This window comes from Rhinolophus ferrumequinum, chromosome 23 (assembly GCF_004115265.2).
Source record: "Rhinolophus ferrumequinum isolate MPI-CBG mRhiFer1 chromosome 23, mRhiFer1_v1.p, whole genome shotgun sequence".
Lineage (NCBI taxonomy): Eukaryota > Metazoa > Chordata > Mammalia > Chiroptera > Rhinolophidae > Rhinolophus > Rhinolophus ferrumequinum.
Genome location: NC_046306.1, coordinates 44,787,511 through 44,813,786, shown reverse-complemented (window position 1 = coordinate 44,813,786; position 26,276 = coordinate 44,787,511). Strand labels below are relative to the sequence as shown.

The window sequence follows — 26,276 nt, the reverse complement described above, 5'->3', positions numbered from 1 at the left end:
TCCCGAGCTTATGCCGTTCCCGGAGGCCGAGACTCGCGCGGGGCGCTGGGGAAAGGTCTTCAGAAGACCGCTGCTGGGTTGACGAGATGCCAGGGGTAGATCCAGAACCGGGTCCACCCACTGCTGCGACCAGAACCGCGCGGAGAGGAGGGAATTTGGGGAGAGGGAAGAGACATGGGGCGCGGGTGTAAAGATACAACTCCGCCGGACCCGGCCAGGTTCTAGGATCTGGACTTCCCTTACATCTGGGGTGCTGGGGGGTGGAACACAGTGGGACCACGCTCTGTTACTCTTGCGCGGCCCAAACCGAAGGGAAAGGGTAGGAGCGGGATGAGCAGGCCTGTTTACCGGACGTGGAGATGCTCTCGCTGAGCTTCTGGCGGCCAAGCTGGGGCAGCGGGTGACGGAGGGCTAGCGGGGCCGCGGGCTCAGGCCCCCGGGAAGGCAGGAAGGGCACGTCGGCTAGGAGCAGACAGGGCGCCGGAACGGCCGCAGGAGGCTGCGCACCCAAGCGCAGAGGAGGCGGAGACCCAGTGGAAGGGCCCCACGCGCTATGCAGGGGACACCAAGCCCTGGACCTCCGCACCGCGCGGCCGCGAAGCCATCGCTGTCCGATCCCAGCCAGGGTCCAGCAGGCGACCGCAGCTCGGCCTCCAGGCCCAGCAGGTCGGTGACGGCGAAGCCCAGGGGGTGCGGGCCGGTGGGAGAATCGCCGGGCATCAGAGCCCCGATCCTAGCGCGCCGGTCGGACGGAAAGCGCAACTTGGCGGGTCATCGTTTCTCAGTCGGCGAGGCTTGACCCTGTGTCAGTCACCTTTGCAGAAGGGGCTCAGCTCGGAGGACTTCATCAGAGTGGGCCGCCCTTCAGGCGCGGAAGACCTGCAGGGCTCCAATCAGCTGGGCGCCGACGCGTTAGCCTTCGCACCTGTGAGATGAGCACGCCACCAATTCCCGTCCCTTCGGTAGCCGCCCTCCCCTCAATTACCTCGGGATTGTAATGGTGGCACTAAATCTTCTATTTTGAAACTTGGTTCTCTGGTATAATTTAACAAGCGTAACTTAGCTTGGGACTTTTTGAAAGATTTCTTTGCTTCCTATACATTTACTATGCAGACCAGTTTCAATGTTTCTATTTACTTCGGCCCAGTGCAGACCTTGTGACTTGGGAGAGGTTTTGCAGCTGTATGGGACCCACTCCTAGCTCCAGCTTAAATCTACATAACATATAAAAGGTTGCTATAACCCACTTAACTGCACCTTCTCCCACCCCCAACTACAGGCCAAAGCAGTTTACGTCCTGGTTAGAAAATATAAAACTTGAGACCAAACAGATACTCAACGCAGTAGTTTGTAGTAGTTTCCAGCAGACTCTGCCCAGCTGACCCTTCTCTTACTTTAATAAATCTTTCTTCTATATTTTTCACCTGACTCGCGAATCCTTTCACGGCCGGCAAGCGAGCAGATACAACAACCTCCTTTTCCCTTGTCCTCTCCAGCTGTCCCCCAGCCCATCCCCATCCCTGTGTTCGTGTGGAGGAAAGTAGGGAGGGGACAACAACTCCGCTATCTGCCCGTCCCTCTGAAAGCCACAGGTTTCAGTCCCACGCTGGTTTTCCCTTCCTTTCCAGATTCTCTAGGTGGGGGTCCCGCTCGCCGCGGCCCCGAAGCTTCGCTCTGCCACCCGGCTCCATTCACAGCCACACTCCCATTACTGCCGCTGATATGTCCCCCTCCAGCCTTCCAACTCCACCTGGAGCCAAGGAGACCTTTCCTGAAAATCCCCAAGGAGGAAGGAGGGGAAAATGTTTATTTAATCAATGCCCACTCCACCTCCAGCCAAACCTACCTCCCCCCCCCCCCCGTGCACTTGGGGGGGTCAAAAAACTCATAGGAACTGGGGGAAGGGATAAAAAAGAGACAGGCAGAAAAAAGTGGAGTGACTCTGCTAGAAAGATGGGAACGAAGCCAGGTTTAGCAAACTAAGTTACAGGAGATTCAGTGAGATTTGAATTTTAGATAAACAATGAATAATTTTGTAGTATGAGCATGTGCCAGAATTTTATCTGGCAACCCTAAAAGGGGTGGTGGTGGGGAGTAAATTGGAAAATAGGGTCTGTCTACTGGGACCAAGCGCTCTTTGCTGAGGCTAACAAATTTTACTGTTAGTTTATGATTATTCAAAGAAAGCCTGTTTTTCATGTGAAACAACTCTATGTGTTAAAGTTGGCGCCAAACACAGCACGTGGGTAAGCCACCCCTGGCTCACACGCGCAAAATTTGAGCCCACCCCACCCGAATCACTGCGAGGCCTGACCCTACCCTTCTCAAACATAGACCTTGGGAAGCAATATCTCTTCAGTCCCACTCCCTGAGGGCCTAGAAGTCCGAGGTCACCTCGAGAGGGACGCGGCAACTCTGCGAGCCCAGCCGGGGCGAGGCGCGGCTCGCTAAACGCCTGCGGGAGCCGGAGCCCAGCAAAGTGTGTCGCCAGCTCTCCGAGCCTTCAGGTGGGTCCTCTGGTAAACACACAAATTAAACTCGGGGCTTCCAAAACAGATAATTACAAAAGACTGCGCACTAACTCTCCAACATTAAAGGAAGACTCAAATCTCCCCTCACAAGCTGTTCCCAGGATTAGCAAAACAATAACTTTCCTTTGGGATAATTGTCTTTTGAATTGCTGGGGTCGGGGGCGGCTTTAGACTTAGTCGTCGTTTTCGGCTCCGCCAGGAATTTCTCCCCAAATTTATCTCTGGGTTTAGAGAAGGTGTTGGGGGTACAGAACCCACTCAAGGTGCTCTGACTCTTTGCCCGGCAGAATAGTCCTTTGCAAATCAGAATGTGGAGCCACACCGTTAAGGAAGACACCTAAGGATCCACACATTTGCAGAAGGAATCCGGGGAAGGCAGGTAGGACCACCGCCCCTCAGGTGTCCCAACTCAAGTCACGCTCAAGGGGAGGGTCTACAGGTAGCTCCCGGGGCTAGCGCGGACGCTCGCGCAGCCCATGGAGCCTGGAATACTGACAGCGTCCCCTCGCTTGGGCCAGGATCTTGGAGTCTTATCTCCCTTAACCTCTGCCAGAGGAGGCAGGAGATCGCCGAGAGGACAGACCTGCAAGTAGATGGCCAAGGACCCAGAGGTACCAAAAGGCCCGGCGGGAGGAGCCCAACTTGGGCTACCCCACCCGGTGACCGCCGCACAGTGCCAAGAAGTTTTCGGAAGGATCTTACAAAACTAATTTTGCAGCTAAGAGTAACTGAGGTTTATTAATCTGCTCACACCTGACACGGAGAGAGAAATCGGAAAACGATGTGGGGGGGGAGAGAGAGAGAGAGAGAGAGAGAGAGAGAGAGAGAGCCTGAGTTGGAGTCCTAAAGGGACTCTGCAATTCTTGGATAGAAGCGTCCCTAACGTCTCCTCCGGCCTCACCTGCAGGAGGGGGCCTCTGGACCAACGCTGGGGGAAGACAGCAGCGCCAGAGGGCAGTGTCACTTCTCCCTCTTCCTCCCCCCCCCCCCCCCCCCCCCCCCCCCGCTAATCCGTGCTCACACTCCCACCTCCAGCCTCCAGCAGCTACTTGGTGAGAGCAAGCGGGCCCAGAATCCATCCACACTCTGCGCTTCCATGGAGCGCTCTCGTGGGTGCCTGTCCACGCCGTGGACGCCAGCGTTTGGGGAACTCCTCCACGCCCTAGCCCGGTGGAGGGTAGGCGGCTCTCAGCCCCTCCCTCCACATACAAATCTGCAGCCATTGCCAGAGCCCTCTCAAGCGTCCCGGCCCTGGATCACCCCCGCCTTCAGTCTTTTTGGAACCCTAAGTCTGTAAAGAGTCCCTATCTGCTGTCACCAGCCAGGATTATCCTGGATTTAACTAATCAGTAAAGGTTTCTCTACGCATCATTTTCCAGAGAAGGTTTCCAGCCCCTCTCTATATGGCCAAACACGAATGTGAGCTCCACTTCCCCAGTCCCTCAGCGTCCCAGCTCTTCACTGCGCCAGGCTGAGACTGGACCAGGTGCGAGTGGCTCAACAGAGACCTATGCTGGGGTTTTTGGAGCCGCCCTTGGCCAGGCTGTCAGCATAGAGTACAGACACTATAGGAGTGGGATGCATACGCGTACATAAAATGTATTGCCGTGTGAGTGTCTGCACAAACCGGTCCTCTGGTCTGCTCCTTCTCAGTTGCTTTTGTGTCGCTTTTAAAGGTTGTTGTAGCAGACGCTGTTTTTCCCTGTCGACGTCTCCTGCCCTAACCATTGCTCCTGCATGCCCAAATGGCCTCCTACCCCTGCGCATCTTCCCCTGGGGGCTTTCTTTGGCGTCTAGAGTCCACTTAGCCTACTAGCCAGAGATGCCAAGACTTAACACGCCCTGAGAAGCCCTGGACCAAAGACTGGCAGGAGTTGGAGTATAAATACACCACCGATGTCTGGGATGGAATTACTCAGGTATGCATTCTACTCTGCCTGCCAGAGGTCCCCAGCAAGGTTGTGCCCCAGTTACTTGCTAAGTATCACATCCTATATTGCGTTCTTCCTAAGTGCTGTAGGTGCCCCACCCAGTTCCTCTTTCCAGGGTTCTGGCACCTTCCCCCACTGCTGTGAATGTAGGCTGCTAACAGCTAGCCATTGCCCCTAACTAGGAGAATTGCCCTCTGCTGATAAAAGTCCCTAACCCAGCCCACACCTCCACAGCCACACCCTCACACGCATGATACAATGATACAAGGCTGCCCCTTGTCTCCAGAGAGACAACTCTGTAGAGCCATATCTGCTCCAAATCCTTCTCCACTCATGGATCAGGCCAAGGCTTAACTGAAACAGTGCACATCCAGGCCCAATTCCTCCCCTTCTTTCTGGCCTCCCTCACCCTGAGACCTCTCTCCCTGCAATAAAACTCATGCATCCAGATCCTGTCTCCAGCTCTGCTTCTAGGGAACTGTTCCCTTCTCACTTTCCCACTCCCTTCTTGGTGTTGCCCAAAGTTATCTCCCAGATAAACTACTTATCATGGAGTGCTTGACTCAGAGTCTACTTCTGGGGAAAACCAAACTCACATTGTATTTCTCAGGCTCCCCTTAGGTACTATTCTCTCTCCCTCACATGAGATCCCATAGTGCAATTATCATCTGCCTGCCAAGAACTCCCAAACCTGTCACCAGCCTTGGGTGTGCTCCTGCAGCCCAGGCCCATATCTCCTATGGATCCTCTGGACATCTGCTCCCAGTTTCTGGGGGCACTGAAATGCAGCCCACCTATGCTAAATGCAGCATCTTCCCCTCAAGTCTGCACCTCCCCCAGATCTTCTTTCCCTCCATCCCCAGCTCTACTTCCAATTAGTAAAATAATATGAGAATAACAATAACTGATGCCTCTTGTGTTCTTATTATGGACAGCTACTCTTGTAAACACCTTATTAAAATGGTCACATTTCATCCTGATCACAATTCTATGGGTGGACAATATTATTGTCCACATCTTTCAGATAAGGAAAGAGATTTAGGGAGGTCAATCACATAAATTGCCCAAGGTCACCCCAGTGCCCAATGGCAGAGCCAGAATTTGAACCCAAACACTGTGCAGCTAAAATCTGACTCTGAGACACCAGCTACCCCAAATCTTTGTTCAAATCCTCTCAAAGGCGCTGTTCTCCGTGCTTGATCACACCTGCCCCACACCAAGCCCTCACTTGCTGGAATGAAATTTATTTTTAAGTCTAGGGCTATCCAGTATTCAAACAAGTTTTGGAGTGTGCTAACGAGGTGGTCCCACAAAAAAATAAGGGTAGATGCTTTCTCTTCCTACTCCCTGGAAATTCAGTTATTACGACGACCTCCACCCAAGGACTGAGGCAGAGGTGGTGATTTTCATACAGTAGCAGTGGTGAGTGTCCCGTGGCTACTTTGCATGCTCTGGTGCCCTCCCCCACTGTTCCCTGGCATGACTTGGCCTTGTTCACAAATGCCTGGCCTGCCACGGCCCAGCTCTTTTCACCCAGCCTTTCATCAGTCTGAAAAAAAAATGATGCTATTCAGTAAACTTCTTTGCTGTATAAATCGTCTGGATGTGGTTTTCGTGGTTTGCATCCAAGAACCTTGTCCTGGGTCTTCTTCGTGCCCCTCCCCACACCCTAACATATCATCTCAGCCATATAGGGAGCACAGCCCTATTGCTCCCACATGCAAAATCCCCCACGGTGTCTCACTGCCACAGGGTAATGCTCTCTCCTAACTCCTTCCTTGCCAGTGGCTAAAGAAGTGATCAAATCGCATGCCAGGCTACTCAGTGAATAAGTGGGCTATCATGAGTCAACAATCCAGTTTCTTATAAGACTGACCCCAAACTGCAGGAGGTGCTATTTTTCACCCCATTAGCCCCTGAGTTCACGTCCTTGGATGAATGTTCTGGTTGGTATTTCTTTCTTTTTTTAAAATTAAATTTATTGGAGTGACATTGGTTAGTAAAGTTATATACGTTTCAAGTGTACATTTCTATAATACATCATCTATATATTGCATTGTGTGTTCACCACCCAGAGTCATTTCTCCTTCCATTACCATATATTCAACACTCTTTTCCCTCTTCTTTCACCCTCTACCCCCACTGAACTAGTGTCTGTGTCTATGAGTTTTTGTTTCTTTCTTGGTTTGTCTTGTTCCTTTCAGTTTTATTTACCGCATGTTGAGTGAAGTCTTGACTTCTTCTTGACTTTTTCTGTTTGACTTATTTCACTTAGCATGATAATCTCAAGATCCATCCATATTGCCACAAATGGCAATATTTCATCTTTTCTTCTGGCCGAGCAGTATTCCATTGTATATATGATGTGTGATCAAATAATACGGTGAATGTTTAAATAAAAAATGTATTACAGTAAAAGACACATTGCCATTAATCCCCTTCAAAATACTCCCTCTCCCTTTGAACACATTTATCCCATCGTTCTTGCCATTTTCCAAAGCAGTTCTGGAAGTCCTTTTTCGTGAGTGTCTTTAGTTGCACTGTCATGCCTGCCTCAATGTCCTGAATCATTTTGACTTTGTGGAAGAGCCAGAAGTTGGATGGTGCCAGATCTGGTGACTAAGGTGGATGAGGACACACTGTAATGTTTTTATTTGACAGAAATTGCCGTGTACCAGAAGTGATGTGTGAGTTGTCATGATGAAGAATAATTTACAGCACACTTTAAAACACACCTTCTCTCAATCTAAGCTCATACCTGACTGACTGCACCAAATAAACTGAAACTTGTTTACTAATGTTACTAAGTACAACTAATGTTACTAAGGTTCCATGCTCCGCTTTCCATATTGAAGATCCCTGCCTTTCTGTTGGATGGCACTCGGCAGCAGCATTCACTGTATTTTGTGATCACAATGGAAAGGCTCTGTGTCATACATTGCTTCTGGTATGGCAATTTCTGTCAAATAAAAACATTATGGGGTCCTGCCCGGTGGCTCAGGTGGTTAGAGCTCCATGCCTCTAACTCCGAAGGCTGCCGGTTGGATTCCCACGTGGGCCAGTGGGCGCTCAACCACAAGGTTGCCAGTTCGATTCCTCGACTCCCGCAAGGGATGGTGGGCTACACCCCCTGCAACTAGCAACGGCAACTGGACCTGGAGCTGAGTTGCGCCCTCCACAACTAAGATTGAAAGGACAACAACTTGACTTGGAAAAAAGGCCTGGAAGTACACACTGTTCCCCAATAAAGTCCTGTTCCCCTTTCCCAATAAAATCTTAAAAAAAAAAAGCAAAGTTTAAAAAAAAAAAAAACATTACAGTGGTGCCCTCATCCACCTTATTCACCGGATCTGGAACCATGAGACTTCTGGTTCTTCCCCAAAGTCAAAATGACCATGAAGGGTAAAGCTTTAGAATCCATTCAGGGCATCGAGGCAGACACAACAGTGCAACTAAAGACACTCACTAAAGAGGACTTCCAGAACTGCTTTGGAAAGTGGCAAGAACGATGGGGTAAGTGTGTGCAAAGCAAGGCAGAGTATTTTGAGGAGGATTAATGGCCATGTGTCTTTAACTGTAATAATTTTTTTTATTTAAATATTCACAGTATGTTTTTTTTTTAATTTATTTTTAATTTATTGGGGTGACAATTGTTAGTAAAATTACATAGATTTCAGGTGTGCAATTCTGTATCACATCATCCATAAGTCACACTGTGTGTTCACCACCCACAGTCAGCTCCCCTTCCATCACCATACATTTGATCCCCCTCACCCTCATCCCCCCCCCCCAACCCCCTTACGCTCTGGTAACCACCAAATTACGTTCCCCAGATTAATTTTCAAACCCCGTGGCTATCCTGTGGTCACCGACTGCCCTCCAATCCCCTCACCCTCCCCCCCACCCCCCACCCCTCCCGCCCATCTAGCAACCCTCAGATTTTTCCTCATTGTCTCCCAAACTGTTTCTGATTAGTTCATTCACTTATTCTTTTCTTTAGAATCCGCAAATAAGTGAGATCATATGGTACTTATCTTTCTCTGTCTGACTTATTTCACTTAACATAATGTTCTCTAGATCCATCCATGTTGTTGCAAATGGCAAGATTTCCTTCTTCTTTATGGCTGCATAATACTCCATTGTATAAATGTACCACAGTTTCTTAATCCAGTCATCTACCGATGGGCATTTTGGTTGTTTCCATGTCTTAGCTATTGTGTATAGTGCTGCAATAAACATAGGAGTGCATAAAGATTTTTGAATTGGAGTTTTGGATTTCTCCGGATAGATACCTAGGAGTGGAATTACTGGATCATAAGGTAGTTCCATTTTCAGAATTTTGAGATACCTCCATACTGTTTTCCATAGCGGCTGCACCAGTCTGCAATCCCACCAACAGTGCACAAGCGTTCCCTTTTCTCCACATCCGCGCCAGCACTTGTTGTTTGTTGATTTATTGATGATAGCCATTTTGATGAGGTGAGGTGGTATCTCATTGTGGTTTTTATTTGCATTTCTCTGATGGTTAGTGAGGTTGAGCATTTCTTCATATGTCTGTTTGCCATCTGTATGTCCTTTTCAGAAAAATGTCTCTTCAAGTCCTCTGCCCATTTTTTAATTGGATCGTTTGTTTTTTTGGAGTTGGGTTGAGTAAGTTTTCCATAGATTTTCACAGTATGTTTTGATCACACCTCGTATGCACTATATCTTCTTTATCTAATCATCTACCAAAGGACACTGTGGTTGTTTCCATGTCTTGGCCACTGTGAAAAATTCTGCAAGGAACATCAGGGTATGTATATCTTTATGGATAAATGTTGTCAGATTTTGGGAGTAGATACGCAGGAGAGGGATTGCTGGGTCACATGATAATTCTATTTTTAATTTTTTGAGGAAGCTCCATACTGTTTTCCATAGTGACTGCACCAATTTACATTCTCACCAGCAGGGCATGAGGATTCCTTTTTCTCCACAGCCTCTCCAACACTTCTTATTATTTGTCTTGCTGATGATACCATTCTAACAAGTGTGAGGTGGTACTATCTCATTGTGGTTTTAATGTCCATTTCCCTAGTAGCTAGTGAAGTTGAGCTTTTTTTTTTTTTTTTTTTCCATATATCTGTTGGTTGTTTATATGCCTTCTTGGGGAAAAGTGTCTGTTCAGGTTCTCTGTCCATTTTTTTTCAAGTTTTTTCTTTTTTCTAATTAAAGTTTATTGAGGAGATAAGTCCTACACCAAATAGGACACTATAGACTTAACATACAGGGTAAAAAAGAGAAAAAAAACTTAAAAAATAAGAGGAAAAAGAAAACTTGCTACAGCAGTGCAGAAATCAACTCACAGCATAAATAGGGATAATTTGTGACAACAAAAACATAAAAAGGGAGAGAATAAAGGTCTGAACTGGCAAAAGGGAATGGAGAAAAGAAGCATATACACTTTGCCCATTTTTAATTGGATCATCTGAGTTTTTGTTGAGTTCTATGAATTCTTTGTATATCTTGGATATTAGCCCCTTATCAGAGGCATTCTTCACAAATATTGTCTTCCATTCAGTTGGTTGCCTCTTTGTATTGTTGATGGTTTCTTTTGCTGTGCAAAAGTTTTTAGTTTGATATAGTCCCATTCATTTATTTTTGCCTTTACTTCCCTTGCCTTTGAGGTCAAATTCATGAAATCTTCTTTGAACCCAAGATCCACAAGCTTAGTACCTATGCTTTCTTATGTGCAGTTTTTTTCAGGTCTAATGTTTAGGGCTTTCATTGATTTTGAGTTAATTTTGGTATATGGTGACAGATAGCAGTCTAGTTTCTTTTCTTTCTTTCTTTCTTTTTTTTTTTTAATGTGGCTTTCCAATTTTCCCAGCACCATTTATTGAAAAGGTTTTCCTTTCTCTGTTGTATGTTTTTGGGTCCTTTGTAGAAAATTATCTGACCATACATATGTGGGTTTATTTCTGGGTTTTCAATTCAATTCTATTTCAATTCTATTGGTCTGTATGTCTGTTATTCTGCCAATACCATGCTGTTTTCATTATTGTCTCTTTGTAGTACAAATTGAAGTCAGGGAGTGTGATACCTCAAGCCTTGTTCCTTTTTCTTAGGATTGCTTTGGATATTCAGGGTCATTTGTTGTTTCATACAAATCTGATCATTTTCTTTGTTCTATTTCTTTAAAAAATGCCATTGGGATTTTGATGGGGATTGCATTAAATCTATATATTGCTCTGGGTAGTATGGCCATTTTAACTATGTTGATTCTTCCAATTCATTAACATGGAATATCTTTCCATTTCTTCATGTCTTCAATTTCTTTTAAGAATGTCTTATAGTTTTCAGTATTTAGGTCCTTCAAATCGTTTGTTAAGTTTATTCCTAGGTATCTTATTCTTTGTGTTGCAATTGCAAAACGAATTACTTTTTCATTTCTTTTTGTGAAATTTCATTTTCACAATTTCAAATTTCATTTATATAGGGATTCAATGAATTTTTGTACATTGATTTTGTATTCTGCAACTTTCCTGTATTCATTTATTTGTTTTGCATAGTTTCTTGGCAGACACTGTAGGGTTTTCTACATAAGGAATCATGTCATCACAAAAAGTGACAATTTAACTTCTGCATTCCCAAATTGGATGCCTTTTATTTCTTCTCTTGCCTGATTGCTCTGGCGAGGACTTCCAATACAATTTTGAATAACAGTGGTGATGAGGGCATCCCTTGTCTTGTTCCTGATTTTAGAGGAAAAGCTCTTATTTTTTCATCACTAAGTATGATATTAGCTGAGGGTTTGTCATATATGGATTTTATTATGTTGAGATACTTTTCTTCTATACCCATTTTATTGTTTTATTAATAAATGGATATTGTATCTGATCAAATGCATTTTCTGCATCTACTGATATAATCATAAGATTTTTATCTTTTATTTTGTTCATGTGATGTACCACATTGATTGATTTGCTTATGTTGAACCATCCTTGTGCCCCTGTAATGAATCCCATTTGGTTGCAGTGTATAATCTTTTTAATGCGTTGTTGTATTCGATTTGCTAGAATTTTGTTTAGGATTTTTACATCTATATTCATCAGAGATATTTGTCTGTAGTTCTCTTTTTCTGTGTTGTCCTTACCAGGTTTTGGTATCCAGGTAATGTTGGCCTCATAAAATGAACTAGGAAGTATTGCCTCTTCTTCAATTTTTTTGAAGAGTTTGAGGAGGACAGGTATCAAATCCTCTTTGACTATTTGGTAGAATTCACTAGTGAAGCCATCTGGTCCCGGACTTTTGCTTTTGGAAAGGTTTTGGATGATTGTTTTAATTTCCTTATTGTTGATTGGTCTATTTATAATAGATTTTCCAGTTCTTCATGATTCAGTCTAGGAAGGCTGTATGTTTCTAAGAACTTGTCCATTTTTTGTAGGTTATTGAATTTGGTGGCATATACCATGTTTCCCCAATAATAAGATCGGGTCTTATATTAATTTTTGCTCCAAAAGACGCATTAGGGCTTATGTTCAGGGGACGTCATCCTGAAAAATCATGCTAGGGCTTATTTTCCGGTTAGGTCTTATTTTCAGGAAAACACAGTAGTCTTTCATAGTATTCTTGTATGATTTTTTGTATTTCTGTGGTAAACATGGTAATATCTCCTCTTTCATTTCTGATTTTGTTTATTTGTGTCTTCTCTTTTTACCTTAGTCAATCTAGCCAACGGTTTGTCAATTTTATTAATCTTTTCAAAAAAACAGCTTTTTGTTGCATTAACTTTTTCTATTGTCTTTTGGTTCCGTATTTCATTTAGCTTTGCTCTAATTTATATTATTTCTTTCCTTCTGCTGACTTTGTTTCATTTGTTTTTCTTTTTCGAATTCTACAAGACGTAACCTTAGGTTGTTGATTTGGGATTTTTTTTTGTTTCTTGAGATAGCCCTGTATGATATTAATTACCCTCTTAATACTGCTTTCGCTGCATCTCAATAATTTTAATAAAATACATTTTCATTCTTTTGTCTTTATGTATTTTTTAATTTATTTTTAAAATTAGTTTCAGGTGCACAAAGCAATGTAATAATTAGACATTTAAACCCCTCATAAAGTGATAACCCACCACTCAAGCTACTACCCCTCTCACATTTTATACAGCTGTCACAATGCCATTGGCTATCTTCCCTATGTTGTACTCTACATCCTGTAACTATATATACCTATATATTTAATTGTAGTTGACATTCAATATTATTCTACTTCAACCGTATAGCGCATTGGTCAGGCATCTACAGTCTATGACATGATCCCCTTGATAAGTCCTGTGCCCATCTGGTACCTTACATGATCTTTACAACATTATTGATTATATTCCCCAAACTGTATTAACTATCAATTTGTATTTTTTAATTCCTTCCATTTTCTTCACCCTGCCCCTAACCCCATTCTCATCTATCACCCTGATTGATCTAGTATCTATCTGGCACCATACCTAGTTATTATAATATTATTGACTATATTCCTTGTGCTATACCCTACATCCTCATGACTACTATATAACAACAAATTTGTACTTCTTCATCCTTTCCCCTTTCACCCATCTTTAACCCCCCTTCCATCGTAAATAAGTCCCTCTAAGATTCCTTGTAATACTGGTTTGCTGGTGATGAACTCCTTCAGCTTTTTCTTGTCTGGGAAGCTCTTTATCTGTCTGTCAATTTTAAATGACAGCCTTGCTGGGTAAAGCAATCTTGGTTGTATGTCATTCCTTTTTATCACTTGGAATATTTCCTGCCTCTCTTATAGCCTGCAAAGTTTCTGTTGAGAAATCAGCTGATAGTCTTATGGGGACTCTCTTGTAGGTAACTAACTGCTTTTCTCTTGCTGCTTTTAAGATTCTCTCTTTGTATTTAACCCTTGGCATTTTAATTATGATATCTTGGTGTTGCCCTCTTTGGATTTATCTTGTTTGGGCCTCTCTGTGCTTCCTGGGCTTGAACATCCACTTCCTTCACTAGGTTGGAAAAGTTTCCTGTCATTATTTCTTCAAAGAGGTTTTCAATTCCTTGTTCTCCCTCTTCTCCTTCTGCTACCCTTATAATGCAAATGTTGCTATGCTTGATATTGTCTCAGAGACTCCTTAAACTCTCCTCAATTTTTTGGATTCTTTTTTCTTCTTGCTATTCTGGTTGAGTGTTTTCTGCTACCTTATCTTACACTAGCTCATTGGATCCTCTGCTTCATCTAATCTACTGTTGATTCCCTGTAATATATTCTTCACTTCCGTTATTAAATCCTTTATTTCTGACTGGTTCTTTTTCATGTTTTTCATCTCCATTTTTATGCTTCCTATCTCTCTGTTAAAGATCTCCCTGAGATCATTGAGCACTCATAATCAGTGTTTCGAACTCTGTGTCTGATAGATTGCTTATCTCCATTTCATTTAGTTCTTTTTCTGGAGTTTTGTTCTATTCTTTTATTTGGGACATGTTTCTTTGTGTCCCCATTTTGGCTGCCTCCCTATGTTTATTTCTATGTATTAGGTAGGGCTGCTATGTCTTCCAGTCTTAGTAGAGTGGCCTATGTAGTAGGTATGCTGTGGGTTTCAGTGGCGCAGTCTTTCTGGTCACCTAAGCCACGCACTCCAGGTGTGTCCCTTGTGTGGGTTGAGTGTGCCCTCCTCTTGTAGTTGAGCCTCTGTCGATAACTGCACATGAAAGTGAGGGACTAACCCTTGGGCTCCCCGGTTGTGAGGACTGGCCTTGACTATAGTGGAATAGTTGTGCAGGGGCTGACCCTACGGAGCAGGATCTGCCTCAGCAGGACTCTGGTGCCTGCCCAGTCCACCCCATGTGTATATCATTCTAGGAGATGGCTGGTTGATGCTCCAGGTTGTTTTGATGTTGTGCCTGCCCCAGGACCACCTTGGAGGGGATCCATTGTAGGTCTACTTCAGCTACAGCCCATGCCTCACCCGAGGCCACCCAGTGGGAGCCGGAAAAAAATCCACAGATGGTTCCAACCCGTGCTATGCTTGGAAGCACCTTGAGAGGCCAAACCATGAACCAAGGCTGGCTGCCACTAGTGCCAGCTTATGGCTGCTTAGCCAGAGATACAGGACACGCTCAAGCCAGATGCTGCTTGTTTGGGTTCTGTGAACCTTTGAGAGACCCCAGGAAAGTCTGCAGATTGAGCCAAGGAAGACGGTCTGCATGAAAAAGCCACTGAAAGCAGCCTGAATGTGCCCGAAGGTTGGGCAGGACCAGGTCTCAAATTGTCAGGGTGTGGCAAACTAATGGCGGAGTCTCAGAAATGGAAGCCGCCTGTGTTCGCTCGCGGGAAAGGGAGAGGGCTCAGCAAAAAAACAGTGGCTTCTGCCAGCTCCCCCATCTAGGAGAAAGCTGCCTCTCCAACCCCTGTCCCAAACAGACAACTCAATTCCCCACCCCTGTTCCTGCCACCTTTCCAGCTGCTGCCTCAGTGCTGGAGCTCAGAGCCAGTAATCCATTGGTGGGTAAGTCCACCTGTGCATTCCCTTTAAGAGGAGTGCCTAGGAATGCAGCCCACTCAGTCTCACTCAATCACAATCTCTGCTGGTTTTCATAACCAGAAATTATGGGGACTTCCTTCCCCGGCACTAGAACCCTGGGTTGGAATCTCTTGCTCCTCTAGGACATGGGGAGGGGACCCCCACAGCGGAAATAGCCCTCCCAATCTTTAATGGTCACACGCAGTTGTGGAACCAGCCCGTTCCGTGTCTCTCACCTTCCTACCAGTCTGGAGTTGGCTTCTTCTGCAAGTCCTTAATTGAAAGGCTTCAGTTCAGTTTGATTTTAGATGATTCTCAGCAATGGTTATTTTGTAGATTAGTTGTAATTTTGATGTGGTTGTGAGAGAAGGTAAACACAGCATTTACCTACTGCGCCATCTTGTTTGTTTTTGTATCTTTCAAAATCTTTTATTTCTTCTTTGACCCAGTCGTTCTTTAACAGCATGTTCTTTAATTTCCACATATTTGTTTTTTCCCCACATTCTTTTGGAGGTTGATCTCCAATCAACCTTGTGGTCAGAAAATATGCTTGGTATGACTTAATCTTCTTAAATTTTTCGAGGCTAGTTTTATGTCACAATGTATGGTCTATCCTTGAGAATGTTCCATGTACACAGAAAAGAATGTCTGGTGTTCTAGGATGAAGAGCTCTATAAATATCAATTCTGTCCATTTGATCTAATGTGTCATTTAAGGCTGATATTTCCTTACTGATTTTCTGTTTGTATGATCTATCCATAGCTGTCAATGGCCTTCTTAGGTCCCCTACTATAATTCTGGTTTTGTCACTTTCTCCCTTTAGTTCTGTTAGGAGTTGCTTTGTATCTTTTGGTGCTCCCTGATTGGGGCCATATATATTGATAAGTGTTATGTCTTCTTGTTGTATTGTCCCCTTTATCATTATGAAATATCCATCTTTGTCTCTTGTTACCTTATCTATCCTGCAGTATGCTTCATCAGTTATAAGTATGGCTACACACATTTTTCCCTGGGTACCATTTACTTGGAGTATCATTTTCTTTAATTTATTGGGGTGACAATTGTTAGTAAAATTACATAGATTTCAGGTGTACAATTCTGTATTGCATCATCTATAAATCCCATTGTGTGTTCACCACCCAGAGTCAGTTCTCCTTCCATCACCATATATTGTATCCCACTTACCCTCATCTCCCACCCCCCACCCCCCTTACCCTCTGCTAACCACTAAACTATTGTCTGTGTCTATGAGTTTTTGATTCTCATTTGCTTGTCTTGTTCTTTTGTTGTTTTTGGTTTAAATAGCACATATCAGTAGAATCATATGACTCTCTGCTTTTTCTGCCTGACTTATTTCGTTTAGCATCATACTCTCAAGATCCATCCATGTTGTCACAAATGGTCCTATTTCATTTTTTCTTACCGCTGAATTGTATTCCATTGTGTATATATACCACAACTTCTTTATCCATTCATCTATCAAAGGACATTTTGGTTGTTTCTATGTCTTGGCCACCGTAAACAAAGCTGCAATGAACATTGGAGCACAAGGGTCTTTATGTATAAATGTTTTCAGATTTTTTTGGGTAGATACCCAGGAGAGGGATTGCTGGGTCATATGGTAATTCTATTCATAATTTTTTGAGGAGCATCCACACTAACTTCCATAATGGCTGCACCAGTCTGCATTCCCACCAACAGTGGATGAGGGTTCCTTTTTCTCCACAGCCTCTCCAGCACTTGTTACTATTTGTCTTGTTGATGATAGCCATTCTGACTGGGGTGAGGTGATATCTCATTGTGGTTTTTATTTGCATTTCTCTGATGATTAGTGATGGTGAGCATTTTTTCATATGTCTATTTGCCATTTGTATCTCCTCTTTGGAGAAATGTCTTTTCAGGTCCTCTGCCCATTTTTCAATTGGGTTGTTTGTTTTTTTGTTGTTGAGTTTCATGAGGTCCTTGTATATTTTGGATATTAGCCCTTTATCAGAGGCACTGTTTGCAAAAATCTTCTCCCATTAAGTTGGTTGCCTCTTTATTTTGTCGATGGTTTCTTTTGCTGTGCAGAAGCTTTTAAGTTTCATATAGTCCCATTCGTTTACTTTAGCTTTTACTTCCGTTGCCTTTGGAGTCAAATTCATAAAATGCTCTTTGAACGCAAGATCCATAAGTTTAGTACCTATGTTTTCTTCTATGCAGTTTATTGTGTCAGGTCTTATGCTTAAGTCTTTGATCTATTTTGAATTAATTTTGGTACATGGTGACAGAGAGCAGGCCAGTTTTATTCTTTTGCACGTCGCCATCCAATTCTCCCATCACCATTTATTGAAGAGACTGTCTTTCCTCCATTGTATGTTTTTTGATTCTTTGTCAAAAATTACCTGTCTATATTTATGTGGTTTTATTTCTGGGTTCTCAATTCTATTCCATTGGTCTATGTGTCTATTTTTCTGCCAATACCATGCTGTTTTGATTATTGTTGCCCTGTAGTACAAGCTAAAGTCAGGGAATGGGACACATCCAGCATTGTTCTTTTTTCTTAAGATTGCTTGGCTATTCGGGGTCTTTTGTAGTTCCAAACAAATCTGATGATTTTTTGTTCTATTTCTTTAAAAAATGTCATTGGGATTTTGATGGGGATTGCATTAAATCTGTATATTGCTTTGGTTAATATGGCCATTTTTAACTATGTTGATTCTTCCAATCCATAAGCATGGAATGTCTTTCCATTTCTTTGTGTCTTCTTCAATTTTTTTCAAAAATGTCTTATACTTTTCAGCATATATGTCCTTCACATCCTTGGTTAAGTTTATTCCTAGGTATTTTATTCTTTTTGCTGCAATTGCAAAAGGAATTGTTTTTTGTATTTCTTTTTCTGAGATTTCATTGTTAGTATATAGGAATGCAATGGACTTTTGTACGTTGATTTTGTAGCCAGCAACTTTACTGTATTCATTGATTGTTTCTAATCGCTTTTTGGTGGAGTCTTTAGGGTTTTCTATATATAGCATCATGTCATCTGCAAAGAGTGATAATTTAACTTCTTCATTCCCAATTTGGATACCTTTTATTTCTTTCCTTTGCCTGATTGCCATGGCGAGGACTTCCACCACTATGTTGAAAAGCAGAGGTGATAGGGGACAGCTCTGTCGTGTTCCTGAACGTAGAGCAAAGGGCTTCGGTTTTTCACCATTAATTATGAGATTAGCTGAGGGTTTGTCATATATGGCCTCTATTATGTTAATGTATTTTCCTTCTATACCTATTTTATTAAGTGTTTTAATCATAAATGGATGTTGTATCTTGTCAAATGTTTTTTCTGCATCAATTGATATAATCATATGATTTTTATCCTTTATTTTGTGTATGTGATGTATCACATTGATGTATTTGCGTATGCTGAACCATCCTTGTACCCCAGGGATGAACCCCACTTGGTCGTGATGAATAATCTTTTTAATGCATTGTTGCATTCGATTTGCTAGAATTTTGTTTAGGATTTTTGCATCTGTATTCATCAGAGATATTGGTCTGTAGTATTCTTTTTTTGTGCTGTCCTTACCAGGTTTTGGTATCAGGGTAATGTTGGCCTCATAAAATGAGTTAGGGAGTACTGTCTCTTCTTCAATTTTTTGGAACAGTTTGAGCAGGATTGGTATTAGATCCTCTTTGAAGGTTTGGTCGAATTTACTAGTGAAGACATCCGGTCCCAGACTTTTGCTTTTGGGAAGGTTTTGGATGACTGATTCAATTTCGTTACTGGTGATCAGTCTGTTTAGATTTTCCAGTTCTTCACTGTTCAGCCTAGGAAGGCTGTATGTTTCTAAGAACTTGTCCATTTCTTCTAGGATATTTAATTTTGTGGCATATAGTCCCTCATAGTATTCTTGGATGATCCTTTGTATTTCTGTGGTGTCTGTGATAACTTCCCCTTTTTCATTTCTGATTTTGTTAATTAGTATCTTCTCTCTTTTTATCTTGGTGAGTCTAGCCAAGGATTTGTCAATTTTGTTAATATTGTCAAAAACCAGCTCTTTGTCACACTAATTTTTTCTGTTGTCTTTTTGGTCTCTATTTCATTTAGTTCTGCTCTGATATTTGCTATTTCCTTTCCTCTGCTGACCTTGGGTTTCCCTTGTTCTTCATTTTCTAGTTCTTTAAGGTGGAACGTGAGGTTATTTATTTGGGATTTTTCTTGTTTCTTGAGATAGGCCTGTAATGATATAAATTTCCCCCTTAAAACTGCTTTTGCTGCATCCCAAAAATTTTGGTAGGATGTATTTTCATTGTCATTTGTTTCTATGTAGAAAGATCTCTCTTCTAATTTCTTCTTTGACCCAGTCGTTCTTTAAAAGTATGTTGTTTAATCTCCATGTATTTGTGTTTTTTCCTGCTTTCTTTTTGCAGTTGATATCCAGTTGCAAAGCCTTGTGATCAGAGAATATGCTTGGTATGATTTCAATCTTCTTAGATTTGCTGAGGCTGATTTTATGTCCCAATATATGGTCTATCCTTGAGGATGTTCCATGTACACTAGAAAAGAATGTATAGTCTAATGTTTTAGGATGAAGTGGTCTATATATGTCAATTATGTCAATTTCATCTAATGTGTCAGTTAGTGCTGCTATTTCGTTATTTATTTTCAATTTGGATTATCTATCCATAGCTGTCAATGATGTATTTAGGTCACCTAGTATAAATGTGTTTTTATTAATTTCTCCCTGTTAGTAGTTGCTCGGTATATTTCGGTGCTCCCTGATTGGGGGCATAAATATTGATGACTGCTATGTCTTCTTATTGTATAGTCCCCTTTACCATTATGAAATGTCCATCTTTATCTCTTGTTATCTTTTTCACCCTGAAGTCTGTTTCATCTGATATCATTATAGCTACACCTGATTTTCATTGGGTAACATTTGCTTGGAGTGTCAATTGCCACCCTTTCACTTTGAATCTATGCTTGTCCTTGTAGCTGAGATGTGTCTCTTGGAGACAGCATATGGTTGGGTTTAGTTTTTTGATTCAATCTGCTACTCTGTGCCTTTTTATTGGTGAGTTCAGTCCATTTACATTTAGGGTGATTATTGATACGTGAGGATTTCCTGTCATTCTATCTTTAGTTTTCTGTTAAGGCTGTGTCTCCATTGTTTCTTTGCCTTTTTGTTGTTGTCTATTATTTCTGTGTTGTGGTGTTCTATGATGTTTCCCTCTGTTTCTTCTTTCATTACAGTATCTATTTCAGTATTGGATTTTTTTTGAGTGGTTACCCTTAGGTTTATGTTAAAGAAAGTTTGATATTTAGAGTATTCCTTTTTCTTCAGCACACTTACTTTCTCCATTCCCATATTCCGGTTCAGGCCTTTACTCTCCCCCTTTTTATGTTTCTGTTGCCACAAATTGTCCCTGTTGATGGTGGTCAAATAGCCTCCTTTAGTATTTCTTGTAGTGCAGTTCGTGTATCAGAAAATTCCCTCAGCTTCTGTATGTCTGGGAAGGTCTTTATTTCTCCTTCATGTCTAAAGGATATCTTTGCTGGATATATTATTCTTGGCTTATAATTTCTCTCTTTCAATAGTTTGAATATTTGGTTCCACTCCCTCCTGGCTTGTAGAGTTTCTGCTGAGAAATCTGATGATAATCTAATGGGCTTTCCTTTGTAGGTTACCTTCTTCTTTTCCCTGGCTGCCTTGAGGATTCTTTCTTTGTCGTTGATTTTAGACAGTTTCAATACAATGTGCCTTGGAGAAGGCCTATTGGGATTGAGGTAATTTGGTGTTCTATTTGCTTCTTGGATTTGAGGATCCAGTTCTGTCCAGAAGTTTGGGAAGTTCTCATCAACGATTTGTTTGAATATATTCTTTGTTCCCTTCTCTCTTTCTTCTCCTTCTGGTATGCCCATTGTTCTTATATTGCTCTTTCTGATGGAGTAAGAAAGTTCTTGTAGAGTTCTTTCACTTCTTTTAAGTCTCAAGTCTCTTTCTTCTAACATCTGTGTCATTTCCAGGTTTCTATCTTCGATGTCACTGATTCTTTCTTCCATCTGGTCAACTCTACTACCTAAGCTGGTTATTTCATTCTTCATTTCTTCTATTGAGTTCTTAATCTCCAGAAATTCTATTTGGTTCTTTTTTAAAATTTCAATCTCTTTTGTAAAATGCTCATATTGTTCTTTGATTTTGTTTCTCAGTTCATTAAACTGCCTTTCTGTGTTTTCTTGCATCTCGTTGAGGTTTTTCAGAACTGTTGAATTCTCTGTCATTTAAGTCACACATTTCCATATCTTTAAGTTCCTTTTCTGGAGACTTTTCACTTTCTTTCTGAGCTGTCTTGGTGCCTTGGTTATTCATGGCTTCTGCAAAAGGTTCATAGGAAGAGGTCTTTCTTTTGTTTTCTAGTACTTGTTGGTAGAATGTTTTATTTTCTCTCCCACTGCAGCCTTTTTTTCTCTCTCACACAGTAGTGCTATGTTTTCTCTGCACTATTCCAGCTTCTCACACAATGGGGGGATTCCCTGGGAGAGGGTCTTCCACTTGTTAATAGTTCGCCTGGGTCACAGGATGCAGTGTCTGTGTGGGTATGCGGAGAGCTTTTCAAGTTCCGAAGCTCTTCGTGCACCAGATTCAGAGCCTGTTTGTTTCAGCAGTTCTGTTTACTCCTGCAGGGATCCGCCCAGATAGGTGGGGCCAGGGGCGGGGTGAGTTGTGAGAGGTGGCCCAGCGCTACGGCGGGGACCACCACTACAGCCAGTCCTGCTTCCACAGCTCCCTCCCCTTTGCCGGAACTAGGTGGGCTGCGAATCTGTGTCTGTGGTCCACAGTTCTCAGAACAGCAAATATTGTGTTCTTTTGATCTGACACTGCTACTGTTCCGCTTCTAGCACCGGGTAGGTGGGGGCACGGCGAGCTCTGGTAGAGTAAGGAGGGGCTAGTCTCAGTCAGTGCCTAAGGCTTCTGTTCTCTGCTCGGCAGTGAGGGCTTAAACCGTTTTCAGCCGTCTTCCCTCAGTCCCCTCTCCGAGGTCTCTGCTGTGAGCATTAGGTTCAGCTGTGTTATACGCTGCCACCTCAGCCCTGTGGGCCATAAGCGGAGCCCTAGCAGTCCGAGTTCTTCCCTCTCCCACAGCTGCTGTAGTTCCAGGATGCAGTAAGCTCGGAGCACTGAGTTAGGTCTGCATCCTGCGCCCAAGGGGCTCCGTCACTGCACTTCTCCCTTCCCTCCTCCCTCGCTCGCAGGAATTGCCCAACTTTAGGTGAATTCAGTAGTGGGCCTCTTTGTCTTTCCTGTCTGCTGTGCAGGGAGTCCTTTGTGGAGTTATTGTTGTTCGATTAGTTGTAAATTCCAGGGAAACTTTACAGAGGCTCACCTCACGCTGCCATTTTGATGACGGAATCTCTAGCCAGTTTTTTAAACAGAGCTACTTTCACCTTTCATTTTAAGGAATGTTTCAAGGCTGAGAAAAACACTCAGCTAAAACTGAAATTACATATAATTCCTATCCAAGAAGACCCTATTGAAGACACCATGAACCAAACTCTTCTGTGGCCCAATTACCTTTCTAAATTCCTGTGTTCTCCCCTTCACTGTATCCTAAGACCCTCATTCTGTAAGAGGTAGGGGAAAAAACCTCCTATCGTCTGCTGTTTGTTTCCTGTCTTCGACTGGGTGGGTTTCTAAATGGCTTAAAATCTTGCTCTGTTTAATGAAAATTAGGTATAATCTAAAAAGACTTATAAAGTTCTTTCAGTTTTCTTATTAGTATTTATTAGTGGCACAACTGGCAAAGCTGACATCTGTGGACAATAACACATGTCATTGAGAAGTTTAATCATGCAGTGTGGTTGTGTAAAAGAGTTTCCCTGATTTGAGGAAGCACACACAAGTTTTAGGAGCATCAAGTCTGCAACTTACTTTCAAATGTTTCAGAGAAAAAAAATGTATTTATTTATACACATATATAGACAAAAATAACAAATGTGTTAAAATGTTTAATGTTTGGGGAATCTGGATGAAGAGTATATGGGAATTCTATGTATTATTCTTGCAACTTTTGAAGTTGCAAGTCATGCAAAAGTCATGAAGTTGAAATCATGCAAAATAAAGTTTTAAAAAATCATTTTAAAAGGACTGGGATCCTGAAGTGAGGTCAGTTACAACATTTCATAAAGATACAAAATGTCCTTGCAGCCATCCACAGCACTTGTGTGTCAGTCAGAGTTCTCCAGAAAAACAGAACAAGACAGACATGTACACAGAGATTTATTTTAAGGAACTAGCTCATGTCATTGTGGAAGTCGGAGACCAAAATCCAATGGGGTTGGCTAGTAGGCTGGAGACATAGGGGAGAGCTGCATTTAGAGACCAGAGTCTACTGGCAAAATTTCTTCTTACTGGGGAGTTGTGGTGGTTTAGTCTTTGTTCTATTGAGGCCTTCAACTGATTGGAGGCCCAGCTACATTAGAGAGGGTAACTGCTTTACTTGAAGTACACTGATTTAAATGTTAATCTCATCCCAAAAACACCATCACAGGAACACCCAGAAAAAATTTGGACTAAATATTTGGGCACTGTGGTCCAGCCAAGTTGAAAAAGAATATTAACCATCACAGCCTGAAAGAGAAGAGGCCAAACTGTCTTCTACAAAAAATCATGGCACACGCTCAGAGATTTCTTAATCTCATAAAATGATGGCTTCACCTACCTTCCACTTGGCAAGCTCTCAGGATAATCAGCAATGCAAAACATCTGCCCATCATCAGCTTCTAACCAGAGAAAATAACTTTGTGCTATCTGTTGTCAGGGAATCCAGCCCATGGGATACAAGGTCAACTTCACACACACAAGTAGAAACACATCATAACTGGGTGTGTTAACAAGATTCCAGTGGCTCGTCAGAGCACTAATTAAAACAAAATCTTAGAAGTGGGGTTGTGGGCAGTGAAGGCTACAAAACACTGCTGTAGATTATCTTCCTTTAACTCCCAGGTCCAGCCAAACCAAAAAAGTATTTGTATTCATTACAATGAATACAAACTAGAAATATTTAAGATAGCAGTTTAGACCCCCTGGCAGAGCTCCTTTTCCTTAATCTACCATTGAGATTATGCCATGAATTTATAAAAAAGGGCCATAGGAAACGTTATTTCAATCACTGCAGGGATAAAGCAGGTGGTTACTTAGTAAACTGACTATTCCATCCACCCACTGCAGGGGTGATGTAGGCCAGTTATATAATAAACTGGCAATTCCATCCACTAACTGCAGGGAGGCAGAAGTCCAGTTATACAGTAAACTGGCTACTCCACATGGTCACTGAAGAGATGCAATAAGCCAGCTACATAGTAAACTAGTATTCCATCCACTCATTGCATGGATGCAGTTAGGTCAGCTGTCCACACTGTACAACATCTGCTTTTAAAACCCACAGAAGAAATTTCACACCTACCCACCATAGACGTTATCGCAGAGATTCCATGACTCCCGTAAGTGGATATGATCTGCCATTTGTTTTGGTTGCTAGATCTTATTATTTTCCATTCTCCTGACTTTGCATCCTGAATTAAAACTATTTTCCTACCCTTACTGTCTTGCCCCAATTTTCTCTTTGAGATCATCTATTATTTTGAAGCTTTTGTGTCATACCTTGCTCATGCATTCTGAAATTCTTTTTAGATGGAGATGGAATGTCAATATAATATGGAAACATTTTATAAGCAAACACAAAACCATGTATTAGAATGGCAAGGGATCTCAGAAATAGATTACCTAACTCAATCACCCTCATTTTAAAGATAAAAAAACTGAAGCCAAGAAAGTTTAAGAAGTCAAATGAAGTTCAAGTTTGCATAGGCTGAACTGCAAAGCCAAAACTAAAAGAACTTGATTCAAGGGAGCCATCTCTCACCACCCAGTTCTATGCCATTCCTGAGTTTAGAGTGGAGTTCCAACCTTGCCATCACTTCAAAGAATCCCTGAACAGTCTTTAGAACTAAGTGCTGCCTCATGCCAAGCACACACCTCTCAATTTTAGCCAGATTTTTAGACTTGATGATTTGCCAGGCAGGCTGCTTGAAGAAACTGCCTCCCAGCCCTGAGTTTCAATTGTTTCTGCTGTTACCAATACAAAGTACTAAAAGAGTTATGAAACAATAGGTACAGCACAATACTACTTAGTGTAATAAAAACAAATGTTCCTACTAGTATAGGAAAAATGATGAACAAAAAATGTTTGTAGCATTTATAATGTTATTACTAGATGGTGAGATTACAGTTAATTTTTTTCTTTTGGTTTATCTGTATTTTCTAATTTTTCTTCCAGTAAGCATAAGGACTTGCATAATTGTTTAAAAGACAAAAATAATAAAAGCACTCTAATTTATTAAGAATAGATAAGCAGGCAACCCCAGTCTGAAGTGTGATGGTACCAGTCCCTGAGGCTATTCCCAAGGCTGGGGTATGGCTCTGCAGGATTTTTATTGGGAGCCCTGGGCTCTGACCCTCGTGAGGCTTGTTTCTGGTCCATTACAAGCAAACATGTAACTTTTGCAGAAAAAGGAGATGAGCTTATTTTCAACATGAATTAACCAGACTGAAGCCCTTAAATTCCAATTCTCTTTTTTAAAATTGCCTTCCTGTCCAGAACAGGCAAACATCCTTTCATTTACAGGCTGTGTGGTTTCTTTAAAAGAGAAAGGTTTCCACCTATTGCCATCACAGCAGACAATCAAAACTCAGACCACTTACTGAGGATCAGCAAACCTGTTATGTTAGGGGGATTAATTCTGTTCAGGAAATGTCATTTTGATAATCCCTGAGCCCATCACTGGCCTTTTGAGGACCTAAACATACATAAACTCTAAAGGAAGTCCTAAGGTATTGGGGTGTGTCCTGCTCCAGCTCCAGGGAAATGCTCTTGAATGTGCAGTCAAAGCCATACATCTGCTACATGGACGATAAAAATGATGTTGCAAAGCAGAGCTCTGCCATCAGCAGGGAATTCTGGGGGAGCCACTGCCTCCTGGCCAGTTTCCCTGGCAGTCATCCCAAGCCTTTTGTTGTATTAACCTGTTTTAGCCATTTGGTGCCACTTCTTTGTACGCTGTGTTGCATACTAAATATGAAGAAGCCTAGTTGGTATTTCAACAAATCTGTCCTTTTACCATTTCTTTTAGGAAAAAAGAGTGCCCCAGAATAAGTTTGAAAAATCAATCAATCTCATGCTTAGCAATTATTAAACATTTTTTAATGCCCTGTGAAAATACTCTAAAATACTGTCAACAAAGCAACTGCCCAGTGCGCA

The 26,276-nt window shown here is 42.2% G+C and overlaps 1 protein-coding gene across 1 annotated transcript in view; it reads right to left on the bottom strand.

Moving 5' to 3' along the window:
- VSX1 (visual system homeobox 1) overlaps positions 1 to 26,276 on the bottom strand; it is a 46,204-nt gene that overhangs the window by 9,831 nt on the left and 10,097 nt on the right. The window contains 2 exon segments of the mRNA XM_033094579.1: positions 349 to 513; positions 516 to 762. Coding sequence (XP_032950470.1) covers positions 349 to 513; positions 516 to 762 — 412 coding nt within the window.